General features: G+C 35.8%; 1 protein-coding gene and 1 long non-coding RNA gene across 8 annotated transcripts in view; one reads left to right on the plus strand and one right to left on the minus strand.

The window, feature by feature from the left end:
• The window catches only part of Mhcl (Myosin heavy chain-like), a 251,902-nt gene that overhangs the window by 121,364 nt on the left and 112,209 nt on the right, over positions 1–18,329 (plus strand). For 2 of the 4 annotated variants that reach the window (XM_074181233.1, XM_074181178.1), the window contains exons 2-4: positions 4,955–5,904; positions 12,190–12,378; positions 13,447–13,626. In XM_074181233.1, the coding sequence (XP_074037334.1) occupies positions 5,806–5,904; positions 12,190–12,378; positions 13,447–13,626 (468 nt within the window). In that variant the 5' untranslated portion in view covers positions 4,955–5,805. The remainder of the gene's footprint in view (positions 1–4,954; positions 5,905–12,189; positions 12,379–13,446; positions 13,627–18,329) is intronic. The other 2 variants (XM_074181078.1, XM_074181121.1) reach the window with 1 other exon arrangement.
• Positions 1–18,329, minus strand: part of LOC141485365 (uncharacterized) — a 134,012-nt gene that overhangs the window by 45,883 nt on the left and 69,800 nt on the right. The window lies entirely within an intron of this gene.

Raw genomic sequence — 18,329 nt, forward strand, 5'->3', positions numbered from 1 at the left:
AATAAACTTTTTGTTTGTTTGTTAACTAATGCGTGATTTTCTATAAGTAAGTCGTCAAAATTGAGTTTGAAGCAAACTGTGTTTGTTTTGTTTGTGTTGAAACATAAGGAGTTTGAATCGCACCACTGTTTAACCTTATAGAGATCCAGGGTTATGATGTCTTTGAGACTATCTTCATTTGTACGCCAAAGGATCGTGGTATCATTCGCAAAAAGTGTGAACTTTCCTTTAATGTCAATGATTACCAGATCATTCAGATAAAGCAGAAAAAGTATAGGACCCAGAACCGAACCTTGTGGTACACTTGATGAATTATTCTCAATATGCGATGTATTTCCTTGGAGTTTTACTAACTGCTTCCTGCCTGTTAGATAATTGTAAAGCCAGTTATGTGACAATCCTCTAAAGACATAGCACTGGAGTTTAAATAATAGTGTTTCATAGTTATAGACCTTTCAGAGGCATTCGATACGGTCAGTCATGACTTGCTTCTGGAATGCTTGGAAAACATCGGCATAAGGGGAGTGGCTTTAAAATTATTCGAAAGTTATCTTTCCAATAGATTTCAATGTGTTTAACTGAAGATGGTGAGGAGCAATTTTCAAAGAATAGAATATGGCAAGGAACTGTTTTGGGACCACTTCTGTTCAATATATATATTTGAATGATCTATTCAGAATAAACACAAGTGGTCAAATTATTACTTATGCGGATGATACTGCAATTTTCTATAGTCATGAAGACTGACTATCACCTAAAATTCAAGCAGAAAGCGATATCCGTAATATTCAAGCCTTTTTCAACTATAGACTTTTAACAATCAACTTTAAAAAAACAGTTTTTCTACCCATACATATTGATAAGAGAAGTACTCCTTCTTATGATAACCTGCAAATCACTGAAGACATCTCAATTACAGCTGTAATAAGATCAAATACCTTGGTGTTATGATAGACAATAAACTGAAATGGAATAAACAAATCGAATACATCACTAAAAAAATACAGTTTTTATTTTATAAACTCAGAAATGTTAAATATTATATATATATATATATATATATATATATATATATATATATATATATATATATATATATATATATATATATATAAAAATTCGTGGATACAACACTCCAAACAGGGGGGCAAACCGCGGAGACATGTTTCTGGCTATTGGCCTCATCAGCGCGGTGCAGCCAAGTGTGAAGATGGGCAACACTTGTTTGCCGAAAGCAGAAAACAACACAAACGCACGGAGTCAACAACCTGGGAATTCTAGGGCTTCTAACTGGAACCACAAATGTGCGGTTGGCTCCTGTTGTTGACTCCGTGCGTTTGTGTTGTTTCCTGCTTTCGGCAAACAAGTGTTGTCCATCTTCACACTTGGCTGCACCGCGCTGATGAGGCCAATAGCCAGAAACACGTGTCCGCTGTTTGCCCCCCTGTTTGGAGTGTTGTATCCACGAATTTTTCATTTTTGATATATATATATATATATATATATATATATATATATATATATATATGATGAGCTGTTTTCTCGGGTTTCGCTCCGTGTTCTGTGTATTTTCTCCCCATAAGGATTATTTTCACAACGTTTCGGCAAAGTCTCATTTGCCATCTTCTGGTGATGTCTGGTTTTTTCAACTAGACTGATTACTTCGAACTCTGTGTCTCAATTTATAGGGATGGATGTTTCCCTTTACCTGCGTTGCTGCCACTACCTGTGTTTGTTCGACTACCTGTTTTGGTCTTATTACCTGAGCTGCCTCTCCTGTCTCTGTTATTGTACCTGTATTGTCATGTACCGAGTTTTGCCTCTGAAGTTGAGCGGTCTGATTGCTTGTGCGAAGTGATAAAACGGATCTCCATGTTGATGGTAATCTTTGCGCATCATCCCTCGCATCATCCCTCCCTCAACATGGAGATCCGTTTTATCACTTCGCACAAGCAATCAGACCGCTCAACTTCAGAGGCAAAACTCGGTACATGACAATACAGGTACAATAACAGAGACAGGAGAGGCAGCTCAGGTAATAAGACCAAAACAGGTAGTCGAACAAACACAGGTAGTGGCAGCAACGCAGGTAAAGGGAAACATCCATCCCTATAAATTGAGACACAGAGTTCGAAGTAATCAGTCTAGTTGAAAAAACCAGACATCACCAGAAGATGGCAAATGACAACCTGGGAATTCTAGGTCTTCTAACTGGAACCACAAATGTGCGGTTGGCTCCTGTTGTTGACTCCGTGCGTTTGTGTTGTTTCCTGCTTTCGGCAAACAAGTGTTGCCCATCTTCACACTTGGCTGCACCGCGCTGATGAGGCCAATAGCCAGAAACACGTGTCCGCTGTTTGCCCCCCTGTTTGGAGTGTTGTATCCACGAATTTTTCATTTTTGATATATATATATATATATATATATATATATATATATATATATATATATATATATATATATATATATATATATATATATATATATATGATGAGCTGTTTTCTCGGGTTTCGCTCCGTGTTCTGTGTATTTTCTCCCCATAAGGATTATTTTCACAACGTTTCGGCAAAGTCTCATTTGCCATCTTCTGGTGATGTCTGGTTTTTTCAACTAGACTGATTACTTCGAACTCTGTGTCTCAATTTATAGGGATGGATGTTTCCCTTTACCTGCGTTGCTGCCACTACCTGTGTTTGTTCGACTACCTGTTTTGGTCTTATTACCTGAGCTGCCTCTCCTGTCTCTGTTATTGTACCTGTATTGTCATGTACCGAGTTTTGCCTCTGAAGTTGAGCGGTCTGATTGCTTGTGCGAAGTGATAAAACGGATCTCCATGTTGATGGTAATCTTTGCGCATCATCCCTCGCATCATCCCTCCCTCAACATGGAGATCCGTTTTATCACTTCGCACAAGCAATCAGACCGCTCAACTTCAGAGGCAAAACTCGGTACATGACAATACAGGTACAATAACAGAGACAGGAGAGGCAGCTCAGGTAATAAGACCAAAACAGGTAGTCGAACAAACACAGGTAGTGGCAGCAACGCAGGTAAAGGGAAACATCCATCCCTATAAATTGAGACACAGAGTTCGAAGTAATCAGTCTAGTTGAAAAAACCAGACATCACCAGAAGATGGCAAATGAGACTTTGCCGAAACGTTGTGAAAATAATCCTTATGGGTAGAAAATACACAGAACACGGAGCGAAACCCGAGAAAACAGCTCATCATACTTTATCCGTGAGAATCTTCGAGTTAACATATATATATATATATATATATATATATATATATATATATATATATATATATATATATATATATATATATATATATATATATATATATATATATATATATATATATATATATATATATATATATATATATATATATATATACAGGGTGTCCCTGGACTTCCTCTTTTCCTCTTGGGAATGTATAGATGGGGTCAAAATATCACCAGTACTTCATATAACTTTTTTTCCTAAAATCCTTCGTTACCAAGTAACGGGCCCTCGAAGTTACAAAATGAAAAATGTTTTTCTTTGATAACTTTTCAAGTGAATATTCAAAATCATCCAAATTTTGGTAATTGACTAAACAAATGAATTCCTTCGATGAGCTTTCATGCAGGAGTCAGTTGTTTTGCTACAAAGTCAGGAACGGACTACCCCCGATGGTCCACACCCCAAAACTTTGAAATGACAGATATTTTTCAATATTTTTCAACAAATTAAGGTTACTTGGACAATTTTATGAATAAAAGTACTCGTGTGGAAAGTCGATCGGAGCAACGAGTCTTGATAAAAATGTAGTTTCACTCGACGACATCAAAACCGCTCGTCCACCATTATTTGAAATGAATAATTATCAAAGCAGAAATAATAATGATAACGTTAATTCAACAACATTTATAACAGGAATAATACAAAGTATGCTAAAATGAAGTCGTAAACAAAAAGTACAGTACCTATATGGAAGTTTAAGTCACAATTGTGATAACAGATATTTTTTCAAAAGAAATATCAAGTTCTGTAGATTCGTGGTGTTTTTAAACTAACAAGCTACTCTACTATGAAATATCGAATTCATTCCATATTTTGTATGTACATAATACGTATCTGCTATCACAATTGTGACAATTATTTTTGAGATTGTCGGAAGCAATGATATAGGCCGGAAGTTTTAATGAAGCGGAATGGCTATCGCTAGTTTCAGACATGTAGGAAATCTGCCAGAAAGAAATTATTTATATGGCCTCAACAAGAATATTTAAAGGGTATTCTAGGAGATTTTCTAAAATTTCAACTGATGTTTCATCATAACCAGATGATTTTTTGTTCTCGGTAGGACAATTATGGCAACCTTAAAATTGTTGAAGCGCGCGGTACTTTGCTCTAACAAAACACACATTTTGATAGAAAAATGTAATTATTTTCACGTGTTGTTAAATGCTATAACCGTCCACGGTGATTTGGCGAAACAAACTGAATACATGACAGATGTAGCTTCAACAATATGGCCGTTATCAATTGTTGAAGTTCGAAAGTCCTTGCTGAAAGATCATGTCTAATTAGTTTTTTCTTTTCTCTAGAACTTTTCTTGTAGACGCTACTCATTCATACGTCAGTAGGACCAACCTAACATTACATATAATATATTATCTCCCATTCTCGCATAACTTACGGAGATGAATAAATTTTCGACGAAACAATTCGTTAGAATTAATTATATGCTAATGATTTTTTTTCATCAATTATTCTAATTCAATTTCCTACGTGTAATGCATACCATTCAAGTTATCAAACGACTGGTTCTGAACAATAATCGCTAATTAACCTGCACACCTGTATCAATAAAATATAAACAATAGAACCGTCGCTCGATCAAAACCACAATGAAATCATCCTGAACCAGTCAATCAACCTTGACATTCTTTGCATAAACAAGACGTTAATCCACCAAGTTGAAGATGCTGCACGTCGCGTCAACTTTCGAAAATTCTCTCCGGCGCGACGTTTCGTCCCCGTTACCAAAGAAGCACACCTCGTGCAAGGGCACTGCGCACGGAAGCGGAAATTACGGCCCTGCGAACGATAAGGAATGCGATTTGGATCACACACATAGCCCTTTGCAGAGGAACAATTCCAAAAGATGGTCAAAGAGATCGAAGAAGGTCGAAAACGAATCTCCGACTGCGAGCCAAACAGAGAAGACCCCTTTCCAGAGAAACTCTTCGGGGAGATGGTCTGCCAAGAAGCAGGAAAAGAAAACTGCCAGCGTAAGCTCGGAGAACTTCAGCGAGTCGGATTCTCTGGACTCCCTGGGAGACAAAACGAAAGTTTCGGAGGTCGCAGACGATGCGAGAAAGGGCGGTGATGTATCCAGTAGGCTCTTCAACAACGTTACCAAATCTTCCTTCGCCAAGACGGCCAAAATGAGGCACCTGGATATATTTGACGTCGACGACAACAGCTGGATGGGAGGACTTAGGAAAAACCGTTGATGAAGTTTCGAAGCAAAAACCCCCTATCGAACATGAGAGTGGATTCGTTCGGTCTCGGAACGGTTCCTTGAGGAAAAAATCGATTGACCTGAGTCAGGAGAGCAAACCTTCAGGGAAAGAGGCGAAGGACAGTAATTTTTCCAGGTCTAGAAACGGCTCGTTCAGGAAAGTCGACGACAAGCAGCCGCAGGGAAGTTTTCAAAGAAATACCGCTAGAAATAGTTTCAGCAGGAAGAGCCTGAATAATAAGAAGCTCGCGAAAATAAAGTGCATCAGCTACGAAGACATCCTGTTCATGAGCAATTTTAAGAAAACCCCGGGGTTTTTCAACGTGGTGGATAAGAATAATTGTTTCAAGGATTTCGATGAAATGGTGAAGGAGAAACTCGACGAGGTGAGTGGAATTTTAGATACACTTGTTTTATGTTTTCACTATTTGGTAAAATTCACGTTTAGTTGAGAGGAGACTACAGGTTTGATGTTTCAAATACCTATCAAATGTTTAACGAAAGCAAACCAGAATATGGATTTCAACAATGAAAACTTTCTCATAAATTGTTCACCTAAAAAATTCAGTTACTTAAAAATTTCAAAAAATCGGAAAATTTGAATTAAAGTGCTTGACATACATATCAAATTAAAAGGATTGATTTGAAAAATAAAATTATTCAATGAAAAAATATTTCAAGTCCGTTAATATTTTGAATGAAACTTCAAATCAAAACATCAAGACTGAATTGGTTTTTGAAATTATTACTGCAAATTTTCTCTTTACTTCGAAACAAATTTTACAACTGTCCGTCTTCTGTTGGAGACTTACTGCATCTCATTATTACAATAGAATTTGAGAGCTCAAACTTTATTGTGTTGTTTGAGAGGAATTTCACATTTAAAAGCGTTTTTTAGTTTTTTCAAACTATATTTATGTTTTCTATAAAAATAATAATAATAATCAAGTCCGCAATTCATTCAATATCGTATCAAAGTTTGCAATAATACATTTTTTCCTTACTAAACAGTTCTTTTTATAACGTACTTGTTTCCTGTGACCTAATTGACAGTAATGGTTTATTAATACATAATTCAATATAATTTTCATAAGGGTATGAATAAACGTATTCCACTGAAGGAAACCCGTAACGGGTTCTTCTAACTTTTATGCCTCTCACCCACAATCTAAATATATTACTATTTTCATTCGGGTTTGAAGGTCGTCGTAGTTTATAACTGCATACCAACGTTTCGCCAGCACGAATAGCTGGCTTCTTCAGACGTTCATTCGTCTTGATGAATTACCGATGACTGGTGATTTCTAGTTTGTAGGTTGTATTTATGTTGACTCAGGTAGTCCGCCTCTCTTGTTGATGCGTTGCTGTTGGCCGATGAGTTATTACCTGTTAATGACGTATCTATTTCCACCGTACTTGTTAGCGAGTTTTTGGAAATCGATATCATAACGTGCAATAACACATTATCCACACGTCTAATTCTGCCGGACTAATAGCCACGATGTCAGAATTGATAACATAATGTCCATAAAACTATCTATGAGGATTTATAGATCGATACTTTTTCTTCCTATTTAGAAATTGCGTCATAATGAGCAGCTACACCTTTTCGCGAAATATGTCAATGTTATGAAAACGATCACGAATCCATTACTCATTTTCTCAAAATGAAATATCTCCCAGCGATTTGTCAAGATTATTTATTTGATCTAAATGTCAAAGTAAACCTCTTGCTGTTTATGCACTCCTTGTCCTTCCGATCGATTCCTTATCTTGAATCGAGATCGAAAAAGCTATTTCGAATGCCTCCAGAAATATAGGGTGTACCAAAATAACTTTGTTGATATTGTACAGGTGATAAGGAAATAATAGTTTGGAATAACAGTATTGTTCAGAGACGATTTGTCAGATGATTATCATCAATTAAAATCAGGTATTTGAACAAGATATTTGATGCAAATCAATTATAACGTATTCTAAAAACACACTTCAATGTGAGATTTGCAAATCCTTGATTTTAGATTGAAAATCAGTGGTATTGTAGTTTCATAAATATTTATAACAAATTTTGATTTCACTTAATTTCAGTCACCCGGAAAGTAGTTCATGCTTTTACGGCAGTAAAAAATCCAATAACAAACAAGTCAATAAAGTATTGAAATTAGTCGCAAATGAACACCGGTTAGTTGACATTTTGCACACGGAAGTTTGAGAATGATACATAATCAGATTGTAATCTAACTTGTTTCTATTCGATTTGTACACTTTTCATCTCATTGATCAATCTTTAAAATTAATTTGCAAACCGTGGATGACATCAAGGACATTTAAAGAATTTTATAAAACAGCATGATGATTAACAACAGACCCCATATAAATATTCCACAATTTTACATATTCAACTATGTTTACCCTATATTTGCATCTTTGTAAAGCCGTGAAAAAAATTTTCATTCTTGTTATATTTTGACTTATATCTACTCACTAAACATTAACGGCTTTGCGACTATTATCTCTGGACTATAATTCCTCATCCATTGTTTATGTCTAGTTTTAAAACAATCCTGACGTGGTTAGGTATGTACTTCATCATGTAATTTCTTCGAAACAATAAATAGTTATGATCAACGTGTTTGAATGAAATGTTTCAACATGTCTATCAATTTGACATCAGATTAGAATGCAGCGAAGGACATACCATGGGAACCAGAAGAAAAAGGTCAGCCCTGATGAAAGGAATTATTCCAATAGTTCATGAACTCGTAACTGAAAAAGTTACGTCCGTTCAACGGAAATCGTTAGAAATGAAGATTTTTACGGTATTGATGTCAAATTCAGGTTATTTCGAAATTGAATGACAGAATATTGACGTTTTTCCAGTTCATCGTCCTTTTTCGAAATGGGTAGGCATGTTTTATCTGGATTGATCAGGCATGATGCCAATTTTGAAAAAAAAAACGCTGTCTTTTTTGGGCCGAGGTCTTTTCAGCCCATTACAGTCAAATATAACGTTTCACATTCATTTCTCATCTCTACAAAAAAATTAAATTTGAATAATTGAATTTCTGGAACGTTTTCAATAGCAGGGGAGCCCACGATGCAAAATGGGGATTTACTCGAGCGAGAAGAAAAAATCTTATATAATATATACATTTTCATCGGTGGGGGAAGCGGCTATAGATTTTTAAATATGTAAAACAGAACATGGACATACTCGAGCGCGTCAGATATTGATAGCATCAATGCCCTACGTATTTTTAATAATGTTGGTATGCTACTCTGATCGTTTGCATGATGTGGGTGGTTGTACGTAAGGGTTAAAAGTGAAAAGAAAAAAAATGTATCGAGTGCGTCAGATTTTCTAAGGGGGTGTTGAGTGCAACAAAAAAAAGCTCTCATTCAATAATCTGACGATTTTGATCTGATGCAAACTCGCGGCCACTATTATAATGTGCGAAAAAAATTCGCCATTTTGAAATACTCAAGCGCGTCAGATTAAGATGTATATGGTTCCTCTTTATGTTTTAAACGTGCTGTCTCATAATCTGACTATTATCTAGAGGGATTCGCCTAATCTGACAAAAAAATATTTTCTTCAAGTCATTAAACTTAATTAATTGAAAAGCTCAGGAAATAGCATGCTAATAAATAAGTGTATGTTTTTTAAGTAGAATACTTGTATTCAAAGAAAATAATTTTTAAAAAATGATCAAAAAAATGTAATTTTTCATAATCAATTGATTAATTAATGAAGAAAAGAGAAATTAAACTTTCTATGTTTTTTACCACTTTTATTTGTAACTAACGTTACTGCCGTTACTTATACAATATATGAGTTTGAAAATATCCTTATAGGACGAAACTCTAGTAACGTTAGTTACAAATAAAAGTGGTAAAAAACATAGAAAGTTTAATTTCTCTTTTGTTCATTATGATTTCCTACCACGTAGTAACGGCTACATTCATCAAATAATTGATTAATTAATCTTCATCACGAACGAGTCTCTGTGATCAGCTGTGATGACGTCATGGCATCAGAATTCAGAGTGGGGACGGAGTGAGAGAGTAATAGATAGAGAAAAAGTGAAAAAGGAATAGAAACTCGGGAGGGAAATATAGGTATGACACAGCTGCAGGCATTAAACTTTTTCGACGAATTTTTGTTATTTCGGCTTGTGGAAATAGTCAGATTATATATTTTTTGTTATCCTTGAATTATTTCTTTCAAAATAAAAAAAATGAGCTACGCTCGAGAATGTCGAAATGACGTTATTTTTTTACAACTTTCCTGCCCCCCCTTCTTTACGTCACTCTCAAATTGTCAGATTACTGGAATATACACTTTTCAGCAGGTAATTAACTCACCCTACCTTAATCTGACGCGCTCGAGAATGTCTGATGATCAATTTTTCTTACTAATCTGATCCTTTATCCTTCACAGGCGGCCTTACATATGGGGCTAATATTTGGTGGAGGTACTTACCCGGGTACAAAGTATCCCTCTGTAAATTAATCTACCGCGCTTTAGTAAATCCCGAAATCCCCGCTTGGGCTTCCCTATCATAACCATCAAATTTAATAAAATTAAAACTCAGTAATAGCAGAAACTCTTTCATTCATTTCATTAAATCAATGTACCAAAAATATTCAAATATAATTTTTATATTATCATTTGTTCACAAAAAGGATTCGAAGCTGTAATAAATCCTTATTATATGCGAGCGCTTTCGATAGCATGCTGTGCTATCATATTCATGGCTCTACTCGAACTGAACATTGTATCTTCTTGTTTGTTCTTTTATACGGTTAGAACGCTTTAGTGCAGCTACTTGTCGTCTCCTTTCATCCGGATGTCTCTTTAAATTTGTCTGTACTTGGGTTACATCAGGTATTATCCTTTGTGTATCATTATAATTTCATATTCAGTGCAGTGCCTTGGTGCAGTGCCTTAGTGCAGGTATTTGTCCTCTCACTTCATCCGGACGTCTCTTTAAATTTGCCTGTACTTGGGTTACAACAGGTAATATCCTTTGTGTATAATTATAATTTCATATTGCCCACTCATTTTCGCTTGAAATATGCGTATGCATATAATAACGTATATGGGGAGTTTCCTCAGATATTCGAGCATCGAGTCTTCTTTCGATCCCATAGATGTCGTTCTCCTTCAGACCTGACCTTTTTCGGACAATTGAGACTGATGATACCTAGGTGGATCGAAACAGGACGGTCTAGTGTTGGATCACAAGTTCATCAGTAGATCACGAAAGCCGATTCTGTGACACCAGCCAATGAGAGCGTAGCAATTTGTCACATGACCAGTTTGTTCGATTGGTTACGTTAGGTTGAGTTATGTCAGGTCAGGTTAGGTTTGGTCAGGTTTAGTTATCGACTTTGCGTTATCACCGATAGTAGATCACCAAAGACGATTTTGTGACACCAGCCAATGAGAGCGTAGCAATTTGTCACATGTCCAGTTTGTTCGATTGGTTACGTTAGGTTGAGTTATGTCAGGTCAGGTCAGGTTTGGTCAGGTTGAGTTATCGACTTTTCGTTATCACCGATAGTAGATCACCAAAGCCGATTCTGTGACATCAGCCAATGAGAGCGTAACACTTTGTCACATGACCAGTTTGTTCGGTTGGTTACGTTAGGTTGAGTTATGTCAGGTCAGGTCAGGTTAGGTTTGGTCAGGTTGAGTTATCGACTTTGCGTTATCACCGATAGCGTAACCAACCGAACAAACTGGTCATGTGACAAATTGCTACGCTCTCATTGGCTGGTGTCACAGAATCGGCTTTGGTGATCTATTTTCATCTTATTATTCTAGGTGACGAACACTATTTGACCCTATTCAAATTTATCGACTTATATCAAATACTGATGGACATTTTTTCGAAATGAGTTCATCGATTCCCATATTCGAGTAAACATTTCAAGAGAAGTTCACACTCTATTCTAATTATAATCGATTGTACGTGGAAAAATTATTCAAAAACGAAATCTTTGTAATAATACTCTAATTATTAAGTATAGTGAAGCAAAAGCGAGTTTAATGTCTAGATTTATGGCCGAAGTCTTGATTGATATAATTTTTGTGCGTAAAAACAAATATCGACTATTAATAAATATTCAGATGCCCGGGGCAGAATATAATAGTTTAATTCATCAAAGTTCAGATCATGAGAAGATAAACACATGATATCTGGCAATCTATACCGAACTAATGGATTCTGAATATATGAATTACAAAGTTGAAACCTTATACGGAGAAACAACTTATTGAATGCTATTAATTAATTATAATCAATAGTCTTTTAAACTCTGTAGTTTGCGAAAACTTCATTTAATATGCTAAACACTTAATTTCAGTCTTCAAGCTTTAATCATTTGAAAGCGGGGAGTCTATTATAAAAGTGATAAGTGATCTTTCTCTAGGTAACTGTGAAATTAATTTAAATATGCCCTGATTCTAAATTGTTTTTAGTCGAAGACAAAACTGACATTTTGTATAAATATTTCATCAACACTGTCAAGCAATTGGAAATAGAAGATTTGAGCATTATCCTGCACAACGCTACACAACATATGAAAGAGCATTGACATAAAATTTAATTTACATGAAAATCTATCATCCTTCAAAAATATTTAAAGGTTTTGTTTTGTTATAGGCAAAGACGGACGAGCTCTTGGCAAACGAAAAGTTATGGCTAGACGCGGAAAAATTATGGCTGATGCACAGAGGCGGATTTGCTGCCGCAAGGAAAGAATCAGGATCGAGTCAGGAGCCCGGAAAGCTGATGATCAAGTTGGAATCCACCGGAGAGCTGCTTTGTGTAGATGAAGATGACATCGAAAAGGTTTGTGAAATATTCATAGGAGTTGTTATCAGTGATTTTTTTCTTCAAGGCCTATATTTCCAGAACTCCGAAAGAGAACATTAAGTTTTCATTTTTCAACACTAGAGTAGTGACTAAAAAAGTATGTTATTTTTGGAGCGTGTTTTTTGCGCAAAACTTTCAAACTCACATTTGAAGAAAAATATTGTGAGATATTTTTTTGAAAATTCTCCACCCATTTATGAATCTCGAGGGCTCAAATTTTCACGGAAACTAGTGAAAAACTTGAACTCTTTTATGCGATAAAAATGTTTGCAAGAAACCCGATTACGTATAATGAATGACTTGATAATCGCGGCTCTCGAAAAAAAATTACCGAAGCTTCGTCAATTCTGAACCGATTTTGATGATTCTTATTCATTCTGGGATAAATCATGAAAAAAAATTACATCTGGGTTGCTAAAAAAATTATAATAATGGTAGTAACAAATAATACATTTAAAAAATTGCTTCAAAAAAACAAAGTTTGAGTTTAATGAGATATTAGAACAAAACATCAATTCTATTGATGTTCAAAAAGAACATTTGTTTGAAAGTACATGAATAGAGTCCGTAAATGACTCAAGTCGTATCCGGCAAGTCGGCAATAGCCGACCTACTTGACGCAGCTAAATGCATCACAGATACGTCGCGTATTCTTTTCGATTTCTTCGAAATTCAGAATAACGTTTCCATTCGAATTGAAAATCATTATGAAATTCAGTTTCAATTATGATCTTGAGATTTCTGATTATCATATGTGAATTGTCAGTATTCATTTGAGTTGACTCAGTACAGTTATGATCTAGTTACTGTCATAATCATAATATCAAGTTGAATGTGTTGAAACTATTTGCTTTGCAGTTGAAGACAGAGAACAAATCTCGTCGAGGGTCAGCGTCGAAGCTTGGCTCATCAACTGACCGCCTTCGGGAGCCTCGTTTTTCTTTGATATTCAAAAACTGAGTTCTTTGTCAATCCCACAGGTGGCTTCTTCGTAAGAGAAGATGTTATCGACCTCACTTATATGTGTTATATTATATTTTGCAGGCTAACCCTCCTCAATTCGACCGAGCAGAAGACTTGGCCTCCCTTCGACACCTCAACGAATCGAGCATACTCCATACCTTGCGACAACGTTATGCCACGAATTTGATTCACACTTATGCGGGTTGCGGAACTCTTCTTGTGATAAATCCAATGGCGCCGTTAGCTATTTATTCGGAAAAGGTAAGTGTCTCTTCTCAAGTTTATAATTTCACAACGAAGATGATATGACGATATAAATAAAATCTTTTTACTACCAAAATCCGCCAAAGAAAAACAATAGTTTATTTTTAATTTATAACAGAGTTTACTGAAGAGTCAATGTCACTTTGTAGTCCAATATATAATCTAATGCAGGGGTCTCCAAACTTTGAAGCCTTCGGGCCATAATGATTTTTTCAGTTTGTTTCAAGGGCCAATTTCTGCCCTTAACTATAATTCTAGACTAGGATAGTCGCAAAGTGCGTGACCTAACCAAACTTACGCTTTTTTTTTGCATTTCAATTATTACTGTGTATTGTGAAACTTAACGACATCTAGTGGCGAGTAGTGGTACTATGTACTATCTTTTTCAGCTACCCGCTAGGTGGCATTAGGCATAATTAAATATTTGGAATTTCCGCGTTGGTTCGAGAAAGTTCTGGTTCTAGCTAGTGTATTCCGATCACCTCGAGATGGCAGTAATAATTGCATATAAAAAGGCTAGCGGCGCAACTGCGAGTTAGTCTGCGTAGGAAAGGCGAAGGAAGCGAAACTGTCTATTGTGAAATAAAGGGATTTGACTTATTGTTTTATGTGTGATTTGTTAGTATGGAAAAGAAGCGAAAAATCGACAGTGACTGCAGAACGTTCCAAGAAAAATGGAACTTTCAGTATTTTGTGATTGAGTCCATGAATAAGGCGCTATGTTTAATTTGTAATGAAACCATAGCTGTTCTCAAAGACTATAACATTAAACGACACTATGAATCGAAACATCTTCAGAGTCACTCCAAGTATACAGGAAGTTTGCGGAAGGAAAAATTTGAAGCTTTGAAACGAGGACTCAAATCGCAGCAATCTTTGTTTACCAAAGCGAATACTGAACAAGAGTCTGCAACTCGCGCCAGCTTTCGTGTGGCTCTTGAAATCGGAAAACGTGGCAAACCATTCACCGATGGAGAAATGATAAAAGAATGCTCGATTGCAGTAGCCGAAGAAATATGCCCCGAAAAGGTAAATTTATTTAAAAGTGTCAGTTTGTCAGCAAACACCGTGGCTCGGAGGGTGCAAGACATCCCAGAAAATATATCATCTCAACTGTCTGACAAAAATGGACATCATGAGTGGTTTTCACTATCATTGAGTCAACGGATGTGTCAGATACTGCTCAGGTGTTGATTTTTATTCGCGGAGTAGATAAAAGCTATGAAGTGTATGAAGAACTTCTTGATATTGATAGTATTCACGGCACAACAACTAGGGCAGATATTTTTAAGGGAGTTGAAAATGCCATTAATAAAAAGAACCTTCGATGGAGACATTTGAAATCTATAACAACTGATGGAGGCAAAAATATGTATGGTAAAAATAAAGGAGTGGTTGCACTTGTGTCAAAGACTGTAGAAAATGATGGTGGTTGAAAACCATTAGTCTGACATTGTATGTATGTATGTATGTACATTGTATGTTTCACACATTTTGAAACATGTGAAATATTCAGCCACACTACAGAGACTGAATTTCCCGTCAATTTTGCAATCGAAACTTTGAGTGCTTTGAAGATAAATTTTTATACTCGTTTTCCAGATTTTGATGTCATTGCGAATGAAATTAAGCTTTTTCAAAATCTTTTGATTCTGACATTGAAACCCTGGCTCCGGAAGTCCAAATGGAAATTATTGATTTATGGTGCAGTGATATGCTTAAGAACAAATATCAAAATTCATCTTTTTTGGAATTTTCTAAGAGTCTTCCACTGAAACAATTATTTGATAATTTGCATAAATTTGCTCGTGGGTTGTTTTCTGTTTTTGGTACTACTTACTTGTGTGAGAAAACGTTTTCCAAGATGAAGTATACAAAGAATGTTTACAGATCTCAATTAACCGATGAGCATTTTTAATCTCTTTTGATAATTGATACAAGTAAAATTGATCCACAACTACAAAGTATTGTCGGTGGAAAATCACAATTGCATACATCTCATTAGTGTTTTTGTTTTACTGTAATTCATTTCAATTATTTGTTAGTTATTAATATGCTTAAACTTAGATACTTAAGTTAAGTTTTCTTTGTCATCATTTCTGTCGTTAAGTTTTACCTTGCAAGTAAATAAAACCGGGTAATTATCATTCTGTGTTTTCTTCTTCAACTTATCACAGCAATAGTAACAACAATTAGGTAATCATTGGCTGTCGCGGGCCAGATTGATGACAGTAAATCATTGGCTGTCGCGGGCCGGATTGATGACACTGGAGGGCCGGATTTGGCCCGCGGGCCGTAGTTTGGAGACCCCTGATCTAATGTATTGGTAAAGGCACAAGATTCAACTTGTTTATCCACATTCTCATAGATGGCAAAATATTTCGGAAAATTACTGATTACGAACCTCTCCCATGCAGTTTGAGATGTATCAAATTCAAATGACTCTATCCATGATAATTATTATAAAATTTTATTTAAAACGCGAATATTATTATTCGTTCCGAAGGCTCTAGAACCTGCAGACATCAAGCAGTTACTGAAAGTGTTGTCATAGAAACAAAGACTAATAAAACATTATGAGCTTCCGTTTGAAATATGTTTTATATCTTCACAAATATGTCATGAGAAAATTTATGGTGGTCATAAAGAAAACTTGCATATAATGTCCATATATCTATCTTATGAATTGTTCAACTCTCGTACGGAGTGCTGAACAATTGTTTGCTTTCGTTCAAGTGATAGTGTAAATCATTAATTCCTACAAGGAAAATAATATCAATGGTTAACGGTGAAACTTACTGTTTTTTGTATAAAACTTACAGTGAAAGGAAATAACAACATTCAACAAATCCTCATTGCCTTCAACCTCAAATTAACTTTTGCATACTTGTTATACTACCGCAAGGAATGAAATATTTATGCCAAGAAAAGATTCATTAGAAATAAAGAATAAAGGCATTTACTTTTACTTTTATTGGATGTTTATCTGGAAAAATGTATCATTCAAATTCCGCTGACTGTGTCAAAGCTAGGTTTATTACTTAGCAGACGAATCTTTTGAAGTGACAGTTCTGAATCTCTTGTAGTGTAATGATCTTTCCTTATTTTCGAATTTTTATATACCCTCTAGGTAAAACGACACAATCCTTGGCCTTTTGGTTTCATACCTCGATATCAAATCCCCGAGAAAACAAATTGGGAAGCCTATATAAGGCTGACTTGAAAATTTTGGAGATGCATTTCGAAATGGAAGAAGATTTTACAGAACTAGAATTGGCAGCAAACCGATTACCGGGAGCTATAGCTCTACGTAAAACAGACATAGAAGTGCAAGGACATCATGTATGGGAGATCAATACAAAAGGTCCTTAATTGATTTCAACAAAGGTTGAGGGAATCATCATTTGTTTAGTGTACACCACTATTGAAAGAGGAGTGAACATTAACTACAGTTTATTATGGCAAAAAATTAGACATTTTGAATGCAAGCAATAAACCTAGCTCCGTTGACACGTAAAAAGGAGTGTGTTTGATGAGGGAAGTTCAGATCATCGATATATAAACTTTGAAATCGAAGGATCTTACATCTGGATTATATCTATCAAAACCCTAGGAAAACAAACTGAGAAGCCTACGAGGCACACCAATAAACCTGTTTAGACTGGATGGGTTTTGAAATACCAAGCAGCTGGCCGTTTACTGGGAGCTATTATTTTTACGTATAACAAACATTGTCCCAATGTCAACCAGAGATCAAACAGACATATAGAAACTAATTAATCCCATGTCATTTGTTTTTTCTACTTTAGAAATGCTCCTGGACAGGCATATTACTTTCTGGACTACTGTATCAAGAGACATATGCGTGTAGACCAGGAGTCAAGTTTTCGAGTTATGGACATTTTTTTCCCATAGAAACTGACGTCATATTCAACTATCCGTAAGGTTCAACATACGCCCTTGAATGTCAAATTGCGTCATTTTGACATCAGTTTCAAGTGGAGCAAAATTCTCATCGCTTGAGAATCTGGATACAGGTATTTCAACGGAAATGACTTGACGCTAAGTCACAGAAAAATCAGAATGAAACAAGAACGTACATTTAGCTTCTTGGGTATTGGAGACACATACAAAAATCAATCTAATGAGGGATTAACAATACGAACTACAAGTAGTTACATAGTCTGCATACTGAAGATTGATGTAGGATACTGTAACGAATTAAAGAATTAACTGTGTTAAACTAATTTATTTTTAACAATATTTCGCTATCACAACTAATTTATATTCAACACTTAGCAACTATCGCTTAATTTATCTTCACTGTTCGAATTCTTTGTTTAACCGCTCCATTCGCTTTCTGAATACAGACTCACTCTCTGGACGGGAAGCAGGCCTTATATATCGGTAACGATCGTTCTAGATTTCTCTAGTGGTCTCTGTACTCGCCTAGTATTTTCCCGGCGAGTCGGACTGCTTCTTTCGTGGTGATGTCATGTTTATTCGCTGGCTGATATATCGGTCAGGGCCGGCTTCAGATTTGTTACAGGCATCAGAACAGGACAACGCCTTGAGAATGAAAGTGGCGCTGAAGAATGTCTAATCTTAGCAAAGAGTAGGTTCAAGGAAAATTGGGAAACAGCATGGATAGAGTATTGTAAAAACTCTGCTACACAGTATACCCGGTTAGTACCAAAAAT

Source organism: Leptinotarsa decemlineata, unplaced genomic scaffold (assembly GCF_025532065.1).
Source record: "Leptinotarsa decemlineata unplaced genomic scaffold, Ldec_3_MD MMD2_P_RNA_scaffold_1, whole genome shotgun sequence".
NCBI lineage: Eukaryota > Metazoa > Arthropoda > Insecta > Coleoptera > Chrysomelidae > Leptinotarsa > Leptinotarsa decemlineata.